General features: G+C 39.1%; 1 protein-coding gene across 5 annotated transcripts in view; it reads right to left on the bottom strand.

Annotated features, from left to right (window-relative positions):
* KIF13B (kinesin family member 13B) overlaps positions 1–23,519 on the bottom strand; it is a 133,131-nt gene that overhangs the window by 20,595 nt on the left and 89,017 nt on the right. For 3 of the 5 annotated variants that reach the window (XM_027811533.2, XM_027811537.2, XM_027811534.2), the window contains exons 25-38: positions 22,935–23,081; positions 20,399–20,428; positions 18,558–18,657; positions 18,100–18,226; positions 16,526–16,581; positions 15,113–15,237; positions 13,828–14,004; positions 12,150–12,242; positions 11,089–11,241; positions 10,013–10,090; positions 9,294–9,347; positions 8,343–8,363; positions 1,197–1,314; positions 84–217 (exon numbers count right to left, since the gene is read on the bottom strand). In XM_027811533.2, coding sequence (XP_027667334.2) covers positions 84–217; positions 1,197–1,314; positions 8,343–8,363; positions 9,294–9,347; positions 10,013–10,090; positions 11,089–11,241; positions 12,150–12,242; positions 13,828–14,004; positions 15,113–15,237; positions 16,526–16,581; positions 18,100–18,226; positions 18,558–18,657; positions 20,399–20,428; positions 22,935–23,081 — 1,413 coding nt within the window. The remainder of the gene's footprint in view (positions 1–83; positions 218–1,196; positions 1,315–8,342; positions 8,364–9,293; positions 9,348–10,012; positions 10,091–11,088; positions 11,242–12,149; positions 12,243–13,827; positions 14,005–15,112; positions 15,238–16,525; positions 16,582–18,099; positions 18,227–18,557; positions 18,658–20,398; positions 20,429–22,934; positions 23,082–23,519) is intronic. The other 2 variants (XM_027811535.2, XM_027811536.2) reach the window with 1 other exon arrangement.

Here is a 23,519-nt window from a genome sequence, read left to right as displayed (position 1 = left end):
AACATATGAAATAGCACTTTGCCAGCAAGTCTAAGAGCACTCACCAATATTACTGCATAGCCTATTTGATTTAATTTTTTTACCTGCTGTGCAAGGGGAGAGGTCTGCCTGCCCTTTTTCTCATCTCTAACAGGAAAGAGAGACTTCAGCAGCTTTGGCATCTGAGGCACAAAGGACTTCACAGGATTCAGGTAGGAAGCAGCAAGGCTACCAATACCTGTTGGAAAAATTAAAAAATGAGAACAGTTATGCTTTGGGCAAAAGAAAACAAAAAAGCCCAAACCAACCCAAACACCCCTAAAAGAATATATTACAAAACTTAACATTTTAATTTAAGATGACATCTTCCAGTGCTCAAAGCATTAGCCAAAGAAAAGCATTGAGTGCTTGCTCCTCCCTTGAAAGGGACATACAAATCTGGGTAGGTCTTAAGTCTGTGGCCCCAGTATATAGAAATGTTTTTTCATCGCATGATGTGAAAAAGCTCATTCTGTGCAATTCGAAACATAAAATGCTTTGTAACTTGCAGAAGCAGAAAAAAAACCAAACAAGCAAACCAAGAAGCAAAATCGAAAAAGGATGTCCATACAACACACAATTTTAATGATAATTACAAAACTTACTAGGAGTAAAAGATGAGAAGATCCAAGTTAAGAAAAAGAAAAAAAATGTTAGGGGAATTCAACCCTCCTTACTCATACTGCCATTTTTCTACACTACTCCCCCTTGAGAAAACCTAGGCAGTAATATAAACATTATTACTATATATCTCAATTATATATTAGGCTGCAAAATATCCATCCAATTCCAGCGCTGCTTACTTTCTGAAACATTAGTAGCCTTACTGTCTTTGCTGTTTTACTCATGTAACAGCAAGTTCTGAGCCCAGCTAGCTTTTGGCTTTAGAAACTGAACTGAGATAAAAGAGCGCATCTTCAGACAACTGTAAACATGTGGCATTTGCCTCTTCACAGAACTAATACCAGGTCTAAAGGAAAGGCTAGTCAGAGTTGCTTAGAGTCCGAGTAGCTTAGCCACAATGCTAAATGTTCCCAGAGAGAGAACTGCATGGACATGGCTCTGGAGAAGAAATTTCTCTGTGCCTCTGAAAGCAGCTCAGCTTTATCTGACATTCAGCTGTAGCAATTTCATTCCATCTTTTAGGAAAGTTGTCTTAGCTTTAGGAAAGACCTTACCCGGGTCAGGTGAGTGGTTCTGCTGCCCAGAGCCTGGCAGAGAGGTACGAGATGGACTAATGCCTCTACTGGAATTTGTGGCACCTTGGGATACATCTTGCTGACTCTCCCATCGGCCCTGGAGGAAAAAAATAGTTGTATTTTTCAAGGTCAGCACACCAGCAAGAGTACAGCAATACTTACATACCACATCAGCCTGCACGGCCCCTTTGCAAAGTTCAGAACGCATAAAGCTGAGGAAAGACCCTTCCCCAGAGGCACTTTTATTTGAAACACCCAGTCCTGCAAAGATAAGCACCCTCAGCATCAAGGCACAGAAAAAGTCTACTTACAGACCTCAAAGCTATAATATTTCACTCAATTATGCAGGTGTGTTTTGGAAGTTGAGTACATTACAACCAAGTGGAAGTAAAATGGTACTGTCTGCCCCAAATTCATAAATATTTTGTTTATCTAACTCGGGAAGCGGTCGCGAGTGAAGTCTGGATGTAGAGGGTCAGAAGGAAGGGATGAGGACAGACAGAGCTCTGAACAAGAAAAGAAATCAGACCTTAGACCTAACGGCTGGACATTAGTGCCCAGGGTCCGAGAATGGATGAGCTGATCGGATCACAAGGAAGCAACTGTAGTATTGCAATTTTTTAAACAGCTTGGAAAAAGAGAGAGATGGAATACACAACAACAAGCTGCGGATACCAGGAGCCAAGAAAAAGATTAAGTAAAGACAGGTTAGAGTTTTGACATGGTTAGTGAAGATTAAATATGATTTTCAGATCTGCAAGAGCCTGAGTGTAGATGAATGGGAAGAAAGAGTGACTGAGAAAGTGCTAGGCCATCTGCCTTTCCAGGATTCTCTAGCTGGGTTTTCACATGGATTCCAAGGGAGGTACACACCAACCTGCATGTGGGGTGCGATTTCTCTTGCTTTTACAAAGGTCCACTGTGGTATTCCATCTTTCATCTCAACCTCATGGCTCAGAAACCAGCTCAACAACAAAGTCTGTTGGCTAGCAAAGAGAATCTCCAAGCTAGTCTTTCACACCAGTGCACAAGCATCAAGAATCTACAGGGCCAAATCATTTTTTCTTAACTCTGTCATCTTGATACGTAAAATCATTTACAGATTTGCCTACAATTACACTAAGTGACTGGGCAGAAAGTGTCTCTGCTGAAAGTTTCATGTGGTTACAAGACAGCATTAGTGCTTCGCCAAACCGAGCACCACGTTAGACGTGCAGAACCAAAAGGCAGGCACTGAAATGCAGGTGGTTGTCCTGCAAACTGCTGCTACAGGCACACCTGCAGTGCTGTCAGAGAGTCCCTTCGCCCTGCTGAAGAGCAGGCTCTAATAAAGCTGGATGGTGCTAATTTACTTAATTTATAGGAGACCTTAAGGCAATTCAGTATCTATTTAAATCTATGGGTCAAAAGAATCTGGTCTCAAATGCTACAAGAAGTCTCAATGTCTTGTGGAAAAGTGCTGTCCTGCTGGGGTGGCAGAGTGCCCTCAGGACTACAAGTTGCAAAGTTTCACCTTTCCAGAAATAGAGGTTGCAAAGACAGGACGGTGCAGTCAAACCAATCCCAATACAACCCACAGTCTGATCCCACTTCTGGTAAAGAGTTGTGCTATGGTTGGTGCAGTATCTGTACCTGTCTGGATTATATTGTACATGTACCTGAATCTTGCTTCTTCTTTTACAAGACATAAATACTTTCACAACGAGACGGTACTGTGGACACACTAGAAAGAAGTCCCCAGGGATGGACAGACCTGCTACATCCCAGACCACAAGTTTCATGTATTTTTCCTGGAGGAAGAGGGGGGGAAATGTGCCTTTTCAAGAAGCTTCGTAGTGTTGGATGCAAGAAAATAATCCGACCTTGAACAGAAAAATGACAGGCAGCTAAACTAATCTTAACTGTAACTTGAAGTCATGAATGTTTCACAAATAATAAATAAGCCAGGATAGGAGGAATAGATTTCTCCAATGGGTTGAAGGTCACACTGAGCAGCCCAGAGCAAAAATCGTTTCCATTTGGATCTATAAGTTAGTCCCATAGAAGCTTCCCTGCTTTGAATAGCAAGTAACTCGCACTTTTGCAGAGCAGCACCCGTCTTCAGACCTCTGCTAGCTAACGCCTCTATTAACGGATGCAGATAAAAGAGGTGCTGTTTCTGTGAAGTAACATTTGGGACACCTGGAGACTAATGGATGTCCGAGTTCACTGCAGGCAGCCATCCTGAATGTCAAAACTGATATAACCCAGGCTGAGACAAGCGGGGGCTTGTTTAGTCTTGTATTTTTGAGGACTTCAGTGTTTAAGACCTTCTTGAAGGCTTCCTGCTCTATCAGCATGGATGATAGAGCTGTTCTACCCATACCTTAACCCCCGACTTAAGCATTATTTTTGACCTGCAACTCCTTTGTGTCTTACATACACCAAAAAGTCATGCCTATGTCTGGCAAATTCTTTCCACAAAATGCTTCTATGAAACATTGTCGTTTTGCTCCCCAGAAACTCTTATTCAGGCTTTGGCAGTCTTGTGTTTCAACTAGTACAGGTTTTTTTTAGGGGGCCTTACCACATGTAGTCTTGCCCCATTTATATCCATTCAAAATACTGCTTCAGAGACCGTGTTCTTATCCTGCTATTGTGATCGTTTCACACGCTGCAGCAGATATTGAAAGCCAGCATGGAAACAGCCAGTGACTTCAGACTATGCTTAAACTGTCTTCCCCTTTGGGATGTGAAATGTTTCCTCAAGTCTCCTTCTCTGGCTCCCACTGGTGGGTTAGTTTGCAGGAGAAGAGTCAAAACATGAAACAAGTTCATAGCTTATTCAGATGCGGAAAATACTCAGTGTAACTCAGTATTCTTTGGATGCACCAGCACAGCGGTGCTGAACGAGTTTTGATATTTATTTTTTTTTAAGAAAAAAAAAAAGATGACTGGTGGGAAGTCGTCACAGGACTCAAAGAATCTTGAAATACATTTTGGTTTTGTTGCCTTCTGGTCTGGTCTGCCATCAGCCTGGTATATGTTGGCATTTGGTTAAGAAAGAGAACTATGGGAGAGGAGGGCAAAGCATCTGAAGGCTCCTTTTTTGGAGGACATAAAGTTTTTAGCGTTACTTTTGGATCTCAGGATAATGATCCACTTACTAAAGACAAATGGATAAAGGTGACATGTCTTAATAATTTTCTATCTGTAGGCCAACTCTAAGTGCTTCCAGAGACCACAGAGGCATAAGAAACAAAGACTATTATGGGAAAGCTTACTAGCTTACTAGAACACCGACTCAACGGAGGTAAAGAACAACTGAATAATTTTCTGAATCATGATTTCTTGAGTAAAAGTGCTGTTCATTGACTGTTTCAACAAAAAATAGCTTCAGGGCTTCAGGCAAGTATCTTGACTTTCTAGACCTGTTTGGAAAATGATGGACAAAACTGAAGTAGGTGAGAAACAGAACAAAACAGTCTCAGAATATTAAACTTGCACAAAAAGAATGGCAGAGTTTAGTGCCTTTTTCCTTATGAAAAGACTTTTTTCTTAGCATCTTCAGGAAATCTTGCTTCAGCCTTGATATTATGGGTGACTACCTTTTCCATATAATTTTAGATATTTTGCCAGGTTGAATAAAATGAAGGTCCTGAAAACAAGAATATGCACTTGAGAAAAGGATTTGTCCGGTCGTGCACTTAAGGCATGTTGGGTTTTTAAATAATGATTGCTTTGGAGAGAGCAGAAAGATCATCATTTTAGACTGAAGGTCAGATTTTTTTAGGGGTAATGTGAGCCTCAATTCTGAGATGACAGCAAACCATTAAAAAGTAGGCAAATCAGGGCAAGAGAGAAACATTTGCAAAAGAAAACACTGGAGACAACTGAAAGGGTCAACTGTTGCACGAAGAATGTGCAGAGGTAGTTCACAAATGATTGATTTTACTAAGCCGGATTGAAAGATAACCCATCTCAATCTCACAAAGAAAAAAAATAGAAGAATTATTAACTATATTAACTTGATGAAGTTCCTAAGTTTCTCATATGCATGTTATACAGCACTCTCACATGATTGCTTTGTGCATTCACTAACTGAAACACTTAAAGTCTAAGCAATTGGTATTATTTAAGTGCTGTGAATCTTTCCTCTATCAAGAAGGGTGGTGAGAGAAAGGAAGGAAGCTTGTAAATCATTTGCCCAGAGGAGTCATCATTTTCTGAATATATTTGGTCTCTGCCAAGTGACCAAACAGAGGTCAAGTGACTTAATTTAACAAATCAAAAATAGCCACCAGAAGAATGCATGTCCCTTGATATATTTTGATACAGAGCTGTTTATAAAGTGGTTTATTTCTGTAATGCCTTCTCCTTCTCCTCTGCCTTCCCTTCTTTCACACATCCTCCACGAAAAACACCGGGGAATTTATTTCAGGTCAGCACCGACATGCACAAAATCTTTAGAGTAAATATGGGTGATCACTACCTAAGTCATCTGTAGGCTTTACCTGACAACAATTCTTTTCTTGAACTCGACAGACCATTACAATGCAGCCACTGGGTAAGAGAAATGAATAGTTCTTGTGTTTTATTATTTTAGCAGTTCAGAAAAGGCTTAGGAAAAGGTGACCATGTAGCACTTAAATACAAGCATACAGCTAGGACAAAAGGCACTTGTTCTCATGAACAGCGAGATTATTCAAATTGATCTACATGGTACCATTTTGCTGAAAAAACTCTGGTTCCTGGTAAAACCTGAAGGTTAAGTGGCACAATCTTGTCTTACTTCATTTTTGGATACAAGGCTTTTGAGCTACAAACTACTGGACCTTTGGGAAAGGAAGCATGACTGTCAAAGACAGAATGGCTATTGTGCAAAGGTCTTTTAAGAACAACTCATGAAATTTTTCATCAGAATGTGATTATAGTCTGAAGAAGACCTGTAAACACAAGGCAGAGGTGCCTTCCATTCTTTGTGCGTCTAATTCATGCAGTTTAGAGTCAACTGAATTGTTAACCTTCTAATGCAAGCACCCTGGAACTCAAAAAACCAGCTCCGTATCTTAGATCACCACTAACAGACTATACTCATGTATCATCTGACACATGCTGATGTGCAAGTTGAAATAAAATGCATCTCACTCTCCTGTAACCATATATGTAGGGGTAACAGGAGCAAAAATTGGCGTCTTCTCATTTAAGCAAGCAGATATAACTTAGAGGTCAGACCAAATGTAGTCCTGTTAACCTAATACGAGATATCTGTAAGTATCTTCTGAAGTAAATTTAGAAAACATCTCCTTGCCCTCTCGGCCAGTTAGGTAGCTTAATCTTGTAAGTTATTATTACAAAATATCCCAAAGGTGACGTAAATATTTCACATGAATGCATACCTCAGTGTGAGAGTCATCCTGCTCTTTGGAAGCTCTTGGTGGTATCAGTACACAGAGATATTCTTTAATGCTTTTCCAGAATGTGCCAAACCCACACTTCTGCTCCAGTCCTGGAGAAGGGCTTTTCTAGCTCTTTATGGGGGTGTGACCACCAAACCACATTTGTAGTAACAAAGATCCAACTATGGCTGCAAGATGAATCTGGGTCCTAATTCTGGAAACTTCTGATCTGCCTGTTTTATTTGCACCAATACCATCTTTATTGCTTATTCCAACTTGTCTAATATTCTTGTTTACAGGGGAATGAGTCTTGGGTATCACAGTGATGAAGAATGAAGCAACATTCACATTCATAACGTTACCAGTATGAATGGTGCTTTACATAGACGAATGAGACTTGACAGCCCTTTCCACAAAACTAAAAATCCATGGTAAAGACAGCAGGAATGCAAGGAATAATACTGTTAAAATTAGAGAGAAACATGAATTAATGAAATGAACGTTAAAGAGAGGAGTATTCTGAAATATGTCAGCAGCTTCCACTAATATTAAAGTATGCAGGCTTGACAGATAGTTCTGCACCCAATTCAGGATGCTGTTACTATCCTGTGACTGATACTTCTTATGACAGAATAAACCATTTGTTTGAGATTAGCTTATTATAGTCACTTGTAAACAAAACCAAATTCCTGATAAAATAACGATTTATGACTACTGGAGAAGACTTCTTACTCATTAAATTTCTCTGCAAGTGACAAAGACACCTAACTTATTTGAAACTCCCCACATCAAGGCATTCTCAGATCCTTTATGCTAAAATAGATAGGACTGATATCACTAAAGTGTGCTTTACAACGTCTGTGTGCTATAGGAACATTTAAACATTTGTTTAACGTTTCACGGTTATTACAAATGCTTTCATTTGTCTCCCTATGGAAACTGAACCAGAGATCCATTTAAACCCAGAAATTTCTAATGGGGCAGTTTGCACCCTGTCATGTCCTGAGCAACAAGTGCCTTGAAACGAAGCACGCTGCAAGCAAGGAGGTAAGCTACATAACCGCAGGTCCATTTTTTACAGTAGTACAGTGTGTTTGCCAGCGGATACATCAATCATGGTGAAGAGCTGCAAAACCCCATGCAAACCACTACCAATTAACTCTGATTAAGCAGAGCTTGGTACAACTAAGGGGAGAAACAGTCATTCCTCCGAGAGGGTTAACGTGATAGCAAGGATGCATATGTTTTCCATTGGCCCAGTACTAATTTAAAATTATTCCTTCTTAGAAATCAAGAGTTGTTAACACTGAACTATCTGAAGCCATAAAGCCTGAGAAAGATTTGGAAGAAACTCAAAGTGTATTTCATCTCAAGGCTAATATACATGACTGGCATATATTTGTTTGCTTTCGTGTCTTTTTTTTTTTTTTTTAAGCTGAGATGGGGCCATTTCTGAAATAACTTCAACCTGTCCAAAGAACTGTAAGAAATGGCATTAAATAGCTATAGCTCTGTAACAAACCATAAGATACATCCAAGAAGGAGAAACTTCTCTCATTTGTACCAGTTTCACACTGCATTAATGACAGGCTTTTCAATGGAAAAACTTGTTTGCTGTGTACTATGCAAATGAGACACCACCAGCAGCATCTTCAAAGCAGGAAGTAAAAGCGTGTAAGTGAGCAAAATAAACTTTATAGTGAGATAAAATTATTATCCCACTCATTAGGTGGACCTAATGCATTACCTCTGCTGGGACCTTTGGACTCTGAAACATGCAATGAGAGAAATCATTGAGGGGAAGGGAGAAGAAAAACAAATCATTAAGAACTCTGGTCTTTAATTTTTGCTTTAAAAACCTACAATATTGAAACATCCCACAGCTCTCTCCAAACAGAAGTTGCTATAAGCACTTTATCACCTGCACATATTTTAGCATTCTCTACATGGATCAGATGTAGCAGATTTAGCAACCAATGCTAGAGCACTACATCAAAATTCTATTATTCCGTGCAACTGCATTATGCATTAAAATGCCTTGTCACCACTAGATTCTGCCTTTTAAAATGACTACACGCTTGCTGGGCAGAATATCTATCAGGATAAGACCTTCTAGTTTATCTAGGATTTGGAAAATAAGTTTAAATTTAATCTTTCACTTTTTAAAGAATTACTTTTGATCTATACTGTTGTTTTTAAGGAGTGTAATGGGCTGAAATATCACCCACCATAAGCTTATGACTGCTGGTTTCTCTCTGAAGGTCAGGGACTCTCTTCATAGGCCTCTATTCTGTCCTAGAGGTGGACCTGAACTTACACATGAACCCAAATTTGTCCCTTACCCAAAGGTTTGCGTCCACTCAGGTGAAAGCTTTGGAAGAGCTCTGAAGCTGGACACTGAGAAAAACGTGAGGGATGGCTATGTTTAATCCCATCTGCTCAACTTGGGTCTGCCGTGACACATCCCACAGCAGCTGGCAGCTAGGACTATTTGACTGACGAAGGCCTGGGAACTTTCCCAGAGAGGTCTAGTGTAGCACATCCAAAGCTAGGTATGCCCTAGGAACAGTCCCAAGGACACAAGCATGTGCCCCATCTTTTACAGATGTTTCCCACTTATGCCCCTGTAACTGGGATAGCGTAGTCACTGTAGCTACTTTTTTCCTACAGATTTCCCAGGAGACCTGCAGACACTTACCCGGTTACTGCTCAGGTTATAAGGGGGTGCTAAATCTTGGCGGCTTCCAGAAAGCTGAAATAATTAAGACAAGCAGAGTTATTTCCTAACAAAAACTCGAACAACTAATACAATATGCCTCTTGACAAACATAAGGAAGGGTAAGAAGAAACAGTTTTGTGGTTAAAACAGAACTGAAATCCAAGAGATGAAAGGTGAAATCCTGATTATTGACCTGGAAGGAGCATTTGATTTGACAAGTTTGAATACTAGTTCTGTCAAAGGATTTCCTTCCAAATTTTGGACAACAGAAACCTCATTTTTCTTATGCACAATGCTGTTAGAAAGTTTAAGATCAGTAAATACTTGTAACTTGCTTTCAAATCTTGTAAAGAAAAAGAGAAAAAATAATTTTCAACTAGATAGATAAATGAAAAAAACCTCCAGTGTTCAGAAAAAAACCCACACCACCACAAGTTCTTTTTACGTTGTTTTTTCAGATAGTCTGGATTTATGGGTGCTTTCAAGCATACCAGCCTGTATGATGAAAGCATGAATATGTGGAGATTTTGTCTTCACTTAGCAATTTACATGCTCACAAACAGCACAGACAAATAGAAGGGTCAAACAAAAGGAAATTTATTGCTATATTCCATGACTCTGGCATCACAGGAACCTGCAACTGAAGGACTGGACCTGCTGCCCTCAATATGCTGCTGATGCCAGCATGGAATACTCACCCGATTCACATTGGGAGAGCTCAGGCTCCTGCGATAGAGTTTTCCTTTTCCCATCAGCTGCTCTTTTACAGCAACTTCCTGCCAATCATAGAGAAGCAAAATTGAAAATATGCATGTTTTGCAAGAATCTAAGCTCCAATAATCCCAGGATAGTTTTGTCTATACAAGAAAAATGTTTCTAAACTGCCTGATTGCATAGGCTCCTGTCTGCAAGGTCTACTATAATCTAAAACTTGCACGTAACATGGATAGAAGCGTAAGAGTAGATAAACTTCAATATCTAGTATTTTGCTGATTGGCACACGTAAGATTTTACGGCTAGTTCTGATTGTAGGAGATGACTGTTACAGATGCGAAAAGTAAGACTCCCTTTCCTAGCTGAGCTCTTCTTTTAATCCTTTAAACTAATTATATATGACAGGAAACTTGGTTTCAATACTTAGAGTGCATCACACTTCACCATTAATTTATAGTGGGCAGGCACATACTCTAGCTTGTTTTGCATAACTTTCTTTTGTGCTTGCATAATTTATATCACAACAATTTTCAGTGAATGTTTTTCTCTCCTGTATTGTTCCTGGTAAACAGATCAAGTTACAGTACTTGAGATTAATCCAACCAATGTCGTCTTTATTGACAGAATGGGTTTGGTTACTTCAAGATAGAATATGGGCAAAATGACCAGAACTCTAGAAATCTAGTAGCAGCTTTGGGAACTATTAGCTAAAGCCCAAGCTTCAGAAAGCAAAAGAAATGCCACACAACTACTTTTTTCTGAACCATAATTAGCAATGCACAGTCTTAAAAACAAACCCAGCATCCCATAACAGCACATTTAACGTAAAGCTCCCAGCCCCATCCATCCATATTGCAGGTAGTTGAGCGAGCACATCTCTGTAAAGACAGCTGCATTGCTCCTTTGGATGTCTGCCATGTGCACACTTTGGAAGGCTGAGGTATGCACTGAAGCGGTTGGTTTGTTAGCCATTGTATGCACTTACAAGAACATCTGCATTGCCATACATTGTTCTTGGGAAGCATATTCTCTGCTGTCGACTACAGCATTAAAAACAGACCTGGCGCAGACGATCCAAGGTGAGAATGTTCTCCACAGCCAGCACACTCCTCAGGTACTTCTCAATATAGGCTTCAGAGTCAGCTGAAGCTGCATCTTCAACGTTTGCTGCCATTCGGGCTAGTGCCTCCCGCTCCTCAGCTCCTTGAGCATCCTGGGGAGAGGAGAAGAAATTACATCCTTTTAAAATAAAAGAAAAGTCTCCCACATCAGTCCTGAAGAAAAAACATTTTTAGAACACACAGCACAGAGCCAACATTGTTTGCCCTTAAGCTCAGGGGCAGATTCGGATGTGCTCCTAGCACAGTCACAGACTGCTCAAGCTACACGTGGTTATTGTTTTTTGGTTTGGGTTCGGGTTTTGTTTGTTGGGGTTTTTTTGAGAGTTTCACAGTAAGACATTGCTATTGATTAACAAAAGGCTGCATTCAGATATTTTGTAATTAATTAGTGCTCAAACATGCTTGGGGCATTACCTATCCTGTGAGGAAAACAAAATTTCAAGTGATTTGCAAGAAAAAAAATAGACCATTGCCTGAGAAATGTTTCAACACAGACTGCTAAATACAGCAGAACATAAAAGGCAGAGTCAGGCAGCAATCAGACTTTCGGCTCTTCATGTGTTAATGCTTTTTACAAGTGCTCTGATAGAGCATCTGTTTGGAAGGAAAGGATTAGCATCTAACTATGAACATGCTCAGGAATCAAGAGTTGCATAAAAACGTTACTTAGAAAAAGCCACTTCGTTCCTTTTTACATATTCTCATGCACCCTACATGAGGCACTTCACCCACCCATCTTTACTCCTCCTTTTTCTCTCTCTTTAAAATGTTTCTTCAAGGACCTGAGCAAATAGATGCTCACTCAACAAAATACACAGTGACACTGATAAGAGCTAAGTTGCTGCTAAGTCACAGCATGTAAAGGAATACGCTTGATAATCTTTTATAAACCCCATAGTTTATGCTTGCAGCAGCAAGAGCTAGCATGCTCAAAATAAGGGGAAAAATCACAGAGTTAGAGTCTCTTAGCCAGTTTCAGATAGTCTGATTTCTTATTCACCTCTGGAATATTTGAGACTATCTCAAAAGTGACACCACAGCCAGGAATGGAACTTCGGTGGGACATTCTTCGGAGGAAACTCTGTGCAAAACCCTGTGTGGAGGGGAAGAAAAAAAGATATTTTTTTCTTCAAGGAAAACATATTCTAACATATTTCAACTGATGTAAATATAGTTTACAATGAAAGAAGTCCAAACCCAAAAGGCTAGCCAATATGTAAGAGTCAAATATTTTAACCTGGAGACAAATAATTTGCTTTTCTGTATTTTAGATACAGAGAAAGGATAGAATTAACTTCCTTCTTTGCAAGGTGACTGCTTAACCAGCACACAAAGCATTTGCTAGCTCTAAAGGTGAGGGGTTGCTTTTTTTTACTAGAGCCCTAGGTGACTTGTCTTGAATACTGACAAGTACAGACATTAAATTCTTGACCAAAGAGATCGTTATGAAGAATGATTTAAGGGGGCATGGTCATTGTTTATGCTGACTTGGCGCCTTGCAGGGTTAAGAACTGGACTGTTGAATTAATGCAGAGATGAGTCATTCAAAGATGCTGCTGAGATGAATAGCCAGGAAAGGTTATTGATGAGGATTTTTAGAAAACTAGCAAGAAAGCCAAAGATTCTGTGTCGAGTAAAAGTAAAACACATCAGTGACTAAATCCGTAGAAAACAGAACTGATGAAGACTTAATACAATTGTAATTACTGGCATGCTCAATTTACCTATTGAATGCACTCTTCCATTCTATATGACAACAAATTCACTGCTCCCTTTCCGAGAAAAAGCTTTTGCCTGATCAAAGCACCAAGAACTGTAGTTCTAATCCTAGCACTGAAAGCAGTTTAGAGTTGCCTACAGGGTTTCAGGGTGTGACCACACCTCTTCTGCTCTGGCTTTAGATTTTAGCTACAGATGTGCAAACAGAATAACAATTCGGGTTTTCTGCTTTGTCATTATCACTGCTAGGGGAAGCTGGCTTCCGAGACGACACTGAACAAACTCTTCCTCACCATCTTTCTCAAGAATTAAATATTTTGTAGGACATGACGCTGCAAATGGAATGACAGTCTTCTGCTTTCCATTTGTCAAACATCCTGCTCTAATCTACACATTATCACAAGAGCACAAGACAATTGGAAAACATAAAAGACCAAGAGTGATTAACTTTGACAAATTACATTAAGAGGACCTCTGCTCCAACTATTGCTAATTTATCTCTAAATATCTGGATGCATAAGTAGAAATGGTTAGCAGCAATGTGTGACCATCTTATAGGAGCAGGAAAACACACAAGTTTCTCCTGATGCACAGTTTTTGCAAAACATGAACTCCAAGCTCACAAGAAGTTAACTCTTCCTACTTTTTCCAGTGACTGGGGATAAAGCACTTAGTAGTTAATACAAATAATACCAAATCTGTCATAATTGGATGCCATTGAGCCTTTACAAAAAAGCTGCATTATCATATGCAATACAAAAGATACTATGAAAATTACTTGGCAGCTTCAAGTCTCTGTGTGTGCCATTGATATGGTACTTCCATTCAGGCAGAGATGAAGGTAGATGTAAGAAAATAAGTCACAGCAGCAGCATATTGCACAAATCATAGCCTTCCCCTCTTCAAGCAGTGATAAATGTGGGGCAGAGCAAAAATGTGAAGGATTAGAAAAGATATACCTGTCTGCCATACACATTAACACAAATGCGCTTGCGTAACACTAATTGCATTTCTGCAGGATGGCTGAGCTGGACAGTGGCTCTCACAATAAGGTAAACTCTTTCATCTGCTGCTGTTCCTTTACTGAGCTGGATACAGTCGTGGACTGTGGAATCCCATGAGGCTTCTGCTTTCACCTGCAAAGGAAAAAAATGTATCCTCTAATAAGCATAATTAGGTGTATAATTAACTGTAATTAATTAAGCATAATTAACAAAAATACATAATACATAAATTTTGAGAGTCAGCTTCTCCATTTCACTCCCTGTGAAGAAAAATCCCTACACTTTAGAAAAGGCCATTTAAAAATCAAGATTAGTTTGCCAAATGAAGACGCTGGGATTAAAAATGCCAACTTGCTTGAAGTCTGGAACATTTCCTCTTGAAAAAAGATCTTTGAATACTCAGGATCACTGCAAATAAATTATAAAATATGCAGAACTACAGGATTATTTGGCCTAATTTATTAAAATAAACCAGAAAGCAACAGAGATTGCAGTGAATATCTTCCATCACACACAAACTCTCCCATCTGTATTTGAGAAATAACTTTGCTGAAACATTTCTAGCAGTATACAGCAAAACCTGGAATTTCTCTTCTTGAATGTTTTAAAATGTGTTACTGAAGCTGTAAACGGTTTATCTTCAAGCCATAAGAAAAACGGCCTGGTAGACATCTTTCCAGGCTTTAAAAACAAAACAGAACAAAAAAAATCTACCAAAGCCATCAGGAATAAAGCTCTTCTAAAAATATAAAAAGACATAAGTTTCAGAGTAAGGAGCAAAACTTTAAGATAAAAAAAATAAATCACAGATTCTAAACTTAATAGCAAAAATTATAAACCAGCAATTGTAAAGTTGTAAAGCTATGAGTTATGTGCCAAAATTGAGTGTAATGAAAGTAACAATGCAGAGGCGAGTATGTTAACTGCAGGAACAGTTGAGATCACTTAGTTCTTCAGCTGGGGACTTCAGTATTCCAACTTATTCAGGGGGTTTATTTTTAAACACAACTCAATCTCAAGCTTTTGTAATGCTTGGATACAGATGAAGGAAGATCCTTACTATTTTCCAAATCATGGTTATACTAGCAAATATCCTTGAACACACAAAGTCAGTCATATAAGAAAAAAGTGTTGTATCCTTTGTATGCCATCTTTGAAGCATTATTTTTATATCTGAATATATAGAGAGAACAATTAGAAGACTTCTAAACTAAATATACTGGTCTGCATCTCTGCTTACCTCGCTATCATGATGCTTCACAATCTGCAGTTCAAAGAATTCCTCCTCCTCTTCTGCAACAAGAGTAGCGTCCCATCCACCCGCTTCTGGGTCATCAAGGTTATCCTGAGAACTGAAGTCATCAGCTAGAAACAAAAGTGAATGCAGGTGAGGAGGCACAAAGCAATTATCCTTTTTAAAAACATCCAGAAAGTCATGAAATCACATTTACATCACTTAACTCCCCAGCTTGAGTACTTACACTCTACCTAAAAAAGAAAAGCTCCCTGCATTGTTTCACTCTGAAGAGTCCCATTTCTATACAGAAAGCATGCACAAAGATTTGGGGACACAGACTCAAGAGTGCTTTATGAAGTCTTCTATTGTACAGGAGGCTCCTCCCGTTGCAAACATCGCCTCCTGGCCCACAGGTGTATTTTCACCACTACTGTTCAATCACACTAAGTACATTGCTCATTCAGCATTAGTTAGGTGGTGTGGGTTTTTTAAAATAAAGATAAGCTACTGGTTGAACAAGTAAAAATACTGTACTTTCAGATCATGATTAAACAAACCCTTCATCTGTTTTTTGAGAAGAAGCTCAACCTGTCCTGGCTCGAGTCCCTCACCATGAATTAATTATTAACTGGCTCCTCTCTGAAGTCATTTGATATGCCAATGTGCTTTTTTAGGCGAACAAGCCATAAATGTAAACAGCACTGCAGCAAACACCTCCCCACCTGCACCTGGTGCTTCTAACCCAAGTGTTAATGCTCATCTAAACATCTTAACAAGGATTTGTTCAACTGATGAGGCACTGTTGGCCCCCTAGACTACTGTAGGCTTGCCACTTTCTTGGCTACCATTTCCCATCTTTAACAGAAGTATCTGATAAACACACTGTTTGAATTGGATTTTCTATTTGGATGTACTGAAACATACGTTGTTTAAGGAAACACATAGGATCACACTCTGTAAAACTAACTTCATCTTATAATCCCATGGGATTTTGATAATGCAGGTTATTACCAGTAACTTCACATTTTCTTTTAAGCCATCAGTAAAGAAATTATAGGATATAGCATCAGTGCTGTATCCTCGTGAGACCTCAGAAAGAATGTTCCCAACAACAATTTTGCCTTTACTCTGCCTTTTGCCATTCACTCCCTGAGGTGTATTCATTTTACTGTTTCTATTTTACTTATTAAACATCTGCAAAACACTGAGATTATTAAAACCTATGGTTCTTCCATACACAATGCCGTGTATTTTGAAACATTAAACAGTATGTTCCAGTGAAAAATGAGCACTCTCAAATTAATCTACCTGCCATTCCAGGCATTTCTTCATTTTATCAGCTTGCTTAAATGCTACAATGTCATTGGTAGTACAAAGTTAGCTCCGAAGTACTCTGTCATTTTAAGAACCACTTACCATTCAAGTCAAGGAAAATAACAGGAATGTGGGTTTCCATACCAGGCACAGGAGTCCTAAAATGCACGACAGGGACAATGGTGGCATTTAAAGTAACGCAGATTTACCCAGCACACATACCTTATGAGATACAAGCCCACAGTACATTACATTCAGTACAACTGCAATTTTAAGCCAGACCATTGATAACCTTGGCAAACAGCTTTATTTTAATTTACTGTTGCAGACTCCAAGACTCAACTCAATTGGTATTTCTTTTATACCAGCTATCTTAGAATTATGTTCTCTGACCTCTGCTTTCAGAAATCTTTTCCCCCTCCAAAATGCTAATAGCAAAATCAAGTTTATTTATGCTGACACACACATTTATTAAATGCAAACCACTCTGCATTAGTGATGGCAGTGAAGACAGCAGAGTGAGAATCAGAAAATCCATTGTCAAAGTTTTTCAACTACCATTGATGCTGCCACACTGCACAGTTATTCCTCTTTCTTACGAAACACACATATTTAAGAGTCAAAGCTGCCATTTAAGGCATCTTTCATATCATGGAAAAAGGGGTAACATAGGTGGTGTTTTGTTTGGTTATGAAATGAAATATTCTGTGGCCTAGCAATTTTAAGCCACACAACACTAATATGGTACTAAAAATGTAACATGAAGCACGAAAGACTTTAAGACTACTTGTTACAATCTTAGTTGTAAAAAAAGGGCTTGGACCTGGTGAACAAGAGCAGGCTAAAGTCTTATGTAGTAAGTAAAGTGCTTGAATTATAGTAAACATTTCTGCTGGTGCAAACATGTTCAAAAGAGATTTTTTTCTCAAGGAAGTTTCCTGCAGCTCCACTGTTTTCAAACCTAGTCAAACACTTTGATGTGAAAGTTGACATGCTTCCAACAAGAATTTGCAATTTTTATGTTTCAGAAGTACTAGCTTTAATGAACTTCAGCTTAAAACTCCGTGACACTGAATTCCATCAATAAATGCTGTTAGAGGTTTGCTCAGGAAAAAACTGCAGAAAGTTGAGAGCAACTGAAGACAAGAGGTTTGAAGTGAAACAACCTTGCTTCCTTATCTGCAGTTGTTACTCACAGCTGCTATGGTACGGCAATCTCAGTCTAGAGTAGTTTACTATTTTTAATGTCTAGAAAGTTACATGGAACACTTGCTGCTTAAACTGACTAAGCTCAAACCAGGAGTGCAACAAAATGCTCATGTAGATGCAGTTTTATTATGACGGAGCAGCCTTTTAAGTGAATGAACTAGGTAATTAACATATTAGCTAATTTTTTTAAATGGTAAGTGCAGTGGTAATAAATATTGATTCTGTTTTTTTAGAAGGTCATAATTACACTCGGATCAATAATAGTATCGTTTACTAAATAGCATTTCTGGATTTCAGATACACAGCCTAACAAAATAATTTAAGCAAGAGGCCTATTTTAACAACTTTGCTCATACAGTGTACAGAGGCCAGATGAAGGAAATCAAAAAATGGCAACAAGCCAAGCCAGGAACAGACCATGCATCATTTTTACATTTATTCTTGCACATGGCAATGTATGTTCATACCACTCCGCTGGAGCTCCAGGGATCCCACTGCCAGCAGAAGGAACCATTACAGCATTCCTTTCTTCAGTGAGTGTTAGCCTCATCTCTAAAAGCTGTGCCTCCCGGTCTGCATCATCTTCTGTTTTATCTGGAGAAGCAGGATGTCAGTCAGGACAATAGAGTGCATTTCTTACTCAGGGCCTTTATCACGTGTTGATGATCTTCTATCACCCGTAACAAAATAAATCTCACTCTGCTCAGAAATTCAGTGCATACAGAAGAAACACGCAGTATACCAGAACAACAAACAGTTTTATATAGACTTCTCTAACTTTTGCTGAAAGTAAATCAATGGTGAGTTCTGAGATTAAACTCTCCATTAACTTCTTTTCTAAATTTTACAATATATTAAGATAAGAAGTGTGTGCATGTCTCTCTCAAACTATCGCTACTGTTAAGGTTAATAGTATTTTGCTTACCAGGCTTCCCAACGAGTTTTTGCAATTGCTGATCAAGATACTCCTGACGCTTTGTTAAGGCACACAGCCATTTCCGACGGAGCCTCTCCAAATCCCTGTCCTGTAAAGAGGAAAGCAGTCATGTTAAATATTGACCCAGAAAAGCCAAGGTTTCCTATTTGTGGTTTACACGTCTCCTCAACCCTTCTGCTCATACCGTATCCAAAAGCATCTAAGACAGACAGAGCAGACCTCCTGCAAATCACTTGGCTCTTCTCTATTTTCTGTTGCACAGGACAACTTAAACAGAAACACAGAATAGCTGAGGTTGGAAGTGACCTCTGGAGACTGTCCAGTCCAACCCTGGTCTGCACCCAAAGCAGGGTCAACCACAGCAGCTTGCTCAGGGCTATGTCCAGTTGTCTGTTCACTGGATACCACTCAAAAAAGCGTGGGTCTGTTGTCTTTACCCCCTCCCATTTACGTACATTGACAAGATCCCGCCTAAGTCTTTTCTTCTCCTTGAGGCTAAATAACCCCAGTTCTCTTAGCCTTTCTTCACAGGTCCAAACCCTGAACTTTCCACATCTATTTGAAGTATTTTTGCTTGCCAGCCTAAAGGCATCTCCTCCTCTGGCTGTTATCAGCTGAACACACTTCCCTTTATACACCATCTTTGCCCCCAAACTATTCTAGAACTCCCTAACCACTACCTTGTGGCAAGGCTGAAAACCCCAGCCCTTATCCGTGACTCACCATTCACACTCTGTTTAGCAACCTCATACTACAAATCCATCCCTGCCCCACATCATGCCACTGTCCCAAGTTATGGCATTTGCAACTAAGCCTTGCAAAATATTTTTTTCTAAGTGCTCATGTCCTTCAAAAAATCCACCTCAATACCCTTAAGAACATTCAGTTCATTTGTCTTTGATGTAGAAGTGCTCAGAAATGATGAATGATACTCTACATGTAGCATGTTGGGTGCCACAAAGATGCGCTATCAGCTCTGGGATGCCTTCAGGCAAGCCTCTTTTATGGCAACAGCAGTTCAGATTCATTCCACATCAAACTACAACAAATACTTTGTCAAGAAAAATGGGTGGGTGCAAGACTATAAACTACAGTTGTATTACTCAGCCACAGACCCCTACAAGTATGCTGGAATCTATCAGAGAACATGAAAACTAAATCTCTGGTTGCTCACATTATACGATTTTGAGATTTGTAATGATGATGATCTGCTTTTGTTAAAGTTATTCACAAGAAGATGAAAAATACATCACAGATATTGTACCTCATTGGTTCCCCGTTAAGGCTCATGTAACTGTGACATTATATACAAAGAAATAATGTGCTGATTTCAGTAGTTTTATTGCTGCTGTCTTAGGGCTCCAGGCACAGAATCCCCCTTGCTTGCCCAAGGGTTGATCACAGTGCAGTAGACTCCAGCTCTCATACACATAGCACATTCATAATATGAAACAGCATGAAGTATTTTGACTGTGTTTCTCAATGCTGCCATGCCTATTCTTGTTCTTAATGAGGACAATGTTGGTCTAACCATAGTTTGTCAAGAAGGAAGACTCCTTCCCCCAAAACACCAAAACCAAAAAGCAATTGGATCTTGTTTTGGAAATACACATTAAGGCACCTTGTTCTTTCCCTTTCACCTCTCTAATCCACCATATGGCATTGCAGCATAACAATCTATGCAATTCTTAAGTTTTTAGTCTCTTCAGAATACGGGCTCTCAGCATATCCAACCAGCGCAGCAAAGATAAAAGCCAATCCTCCTCTAACATGTTTTAATCTGAAAGTGTCTGAGTTTGTAAAAAGAGAGAATTCAGATTTTTTTTTACCTGATAACTGTCCATTTCATCATCTTCTTCCTAGGCCAAAACATGCAACACCGTACCATTAAAATATTTTTAATAGCAGGAAATACATTGAAAGCAAAAGGTGCAACTGTTTTAAACAATATTGGCAGTCTTACATAAAAGTCTGAGCTTAGCAGTGGTGTATAATCATAGAATTAAAACACATTGACATCCCAAAGATTTGCTGCTTTCAGCTCATCTAAACGCAAACTAGAATAATCCAACAATTACAATGGAAAAATTTCACAGAAATACAGCTATTAGAAGTCTTCTTAATTGGAAACAACTTGAATGCTTAAATTGCCCTAAGAAAAAATAGGAGTTATAGCGAGACAACTTGAGATCTGCTGAATCTGGACAGCAAAGAAAAATGTGCTGTTTTACCTGTAAGACTTAAGTATGAATGTTACAGCAAGCACTGAAAAAAATAACAATCAAAGTCTGGCATAAAGGATTTGAGGTAAGCTTGCTGTAGCATTTAGAGGAGAAAAATTGTAAACGTCTAAGCCAATTGTTAGGGAGTTCGAATAACTCTGTCTACCACACCAGGAGTCACAATGTAGACCTCTGACATTTTGATTTTCATTATTTTCTGATGGGAAACACCACCTTTCATTCTCAACATTCATCACAAGCAGAGCCACTTGCAATGAATATAAGCACAACTGCCACTCCTGCACAGTGAATGGAAAAGCAATGAAGACTCCAACCCTCCCCAAGTTATTACTTATCTATTTAAGTAATAACAAGCCACTGGAGTCTACTTTTGTACCTTAATAATGAAAGCACACTCTTAGCTAAGCTAAAATTAAAAAGCCATATAGAAGAGGCATTTTCTCAGTTCAAGGTCTTCAGAAAAATCTTTCACATTCCATAGATACTGATTTGTTTGAAATAGAGAAATGTTAATAAGGGGACTAAAAATCCAGGTGCTCAAGTCAGAAGGCTATTGTGAGCAACTGGACTGATAACACATGGTTTTTCAACAGCCCTTTCCCATGTGGGTTATCAACATCAGACACAACTCACTGGTCTCTCTCTCCTGAGCAGGGCTTAAATCTTTCTTCTTGAAAGAACGTAGTAATTTGTGGATTGCCAGCTCTGCTGTATACAGTTGAAACTGGTCAACAGATAAATTCACTGGGGAAGAAACAGGGTGAGACAGACAGGATGCTCAACCTGGGACCTGTCCCCTTGGGAAACAGGCTGAAAGGTGCATGCATATGCTGCCGCTGTGTAATAGCTTTCAAGTAAAATTTGCAAGAATCAGTCATTCTGTCTCAGGAGAGAAGAGTCTCTTAAGAAACTTGCTCCATTCAGGAGCAGGAGAGAAACAACAGTTTACATGCTCTGCAGGACATGGGTATTGGGGACTGCTGTGATGGAAACGCAGCTAGAAAGCCCGCAGGCAGAGTTGCTAGCAGAAGCATAATGAGGAATAAAAGCAATCTGCCTAGGATGTTGCTGAAAAGTGAGAATTCTGCAAGGTGGAAAAAATGCCCCCTTTTTTTGTGCCCCTGACACACAAGGGGCAAGAGATTGCTAAGGTTAGGAGACAACAAAAAACCCAACTACTTCAGACCTCACATGGAAAAACAACACTGATTAAGCAAAAAAGGGGAGCAGACACAAGACTGAATCATACTCTGTCAACAGGGTAAACATTATGAAAAGCTGGGAGATGTCCCAAAAGCTATCTGACATTTAGTTGGCCCTGTCTCAAGCAGGGCAGCAAATCAAACAAGTCTGGAGGCTTTCTTGTTCTGTTGCACCAGATTTTGGCTTTCAAAGTCAGAGGAGTAACTAAATTTTAATTTAGCTGTTGGGGGAAAAAGTCAAACTGCGCTAAAAACTGATAGGAGTATTGCCAAAAGACAATCACTGAAAACAGATCAATAGACTTGCAGCTTAAGATGAGATGCAGTGCTTCTGAGGTTGTCAAAAAACTGGCCAACATACACTATGGGCCAACAACCGGCTCACATAATTCTAACATTCGTAACTCAACACTATTTGAATATATGTTCCATTGATTTATTTTAAATTGAATACTTACTTAAAATTCCTGCTGTATCTAATATTATAAGTAAAATCTACTGGACAAACTCTAGTGATTTTTAGAAACCAGGCATTTCCTTTTCTTCTTTGAATGGTGTGTTAAAGCTGTGCTGCTTTTAAAAGGCTAGGAACAAAACCCAAAATAAACCAGACACAGAAGGTGGTCTTACAAATTTTTTGTGCCATGGAAGATTATTTTTGATTAACAGGAAGCCCTTCCACAACACCTCTGAAAGACAGAGGTTTATAAACTATCCTGAATAATCCCTAAAACCACCATCAAAGCAATTCTGACAATTCTTCTTGACATTGCTTTATAAGTTTAAGAAGTAGATTTTAAAAATATTCCCCAAAACCAAACTAAAACTTGAAATGAATTGAGTTGGCTCCAACTGCAACAAACTCAGGACATCACTTTATGCTTTTGGCCATAGTGGACAGGAAATATTCAGACTCTCACCTGGTAATTTTCAGGTACTTTTTGTGACTTGACATGTTTTATTTGAACACAGCCAATGCCAACAGATAATATTGATTCCTCCATCAGTGGCAGGGTCCCAGATTCCTGTACAGATCTCACTTCAACCTGAATTCGTCGAGATTGCCCCTGCCCAATAGAATAATTTGAAATGCTTAGAAAAAAAGAATATAAAATGCTGAAAGCTTAATGACAGAGAGACCTCTACTGGCAGTCATTTGCAAGCAACATTATATTTTTGTTTCGGGAAGAACAGTGGCAAGTACTGCAGTCTCAATGACCCAGCGTTCAAGAGATATCCCTTCTGTTCCAAGGATGAATGCTTACAGGATTTATGTATTTACAGAAAAAAGAAAAAAAATAGTTCAGCATTCATCAATTCCCCAGTTTAATTTTATGGAGTGTTGTTTAAACATACACTTATAGAATTTTATTTTTAACACTTTTGAAAGGGGAAAATAGGATCTCCTCCCCACCTACAAAAGAGGAGAGAAAATAGTTTAATTTGGTGCTATTGGAATTTCATTGAACTTCTCCTGACTCTGGTCTACTTGACTGAAAATTCTT

The sequence above is a fragment of the Falco cherrug genome, chromosome 6 (assembly GCF_023634085.1).
Source record: "Falco cherrug isolate bFalChe1 chromosome 6, bFalChe1.pri, whole genome shotgun sequence".
In the NCBI taxonomy this organism is placed as follows: domain Eukaryota; kingdom Metazoa; phylum Chordata; class Aves; order Falconiformes; family Falconidae; genus Falco; species Falco cherrug.
This window is presented reverse-complemented; position numbering and strand designations above follow the sequence as displayed.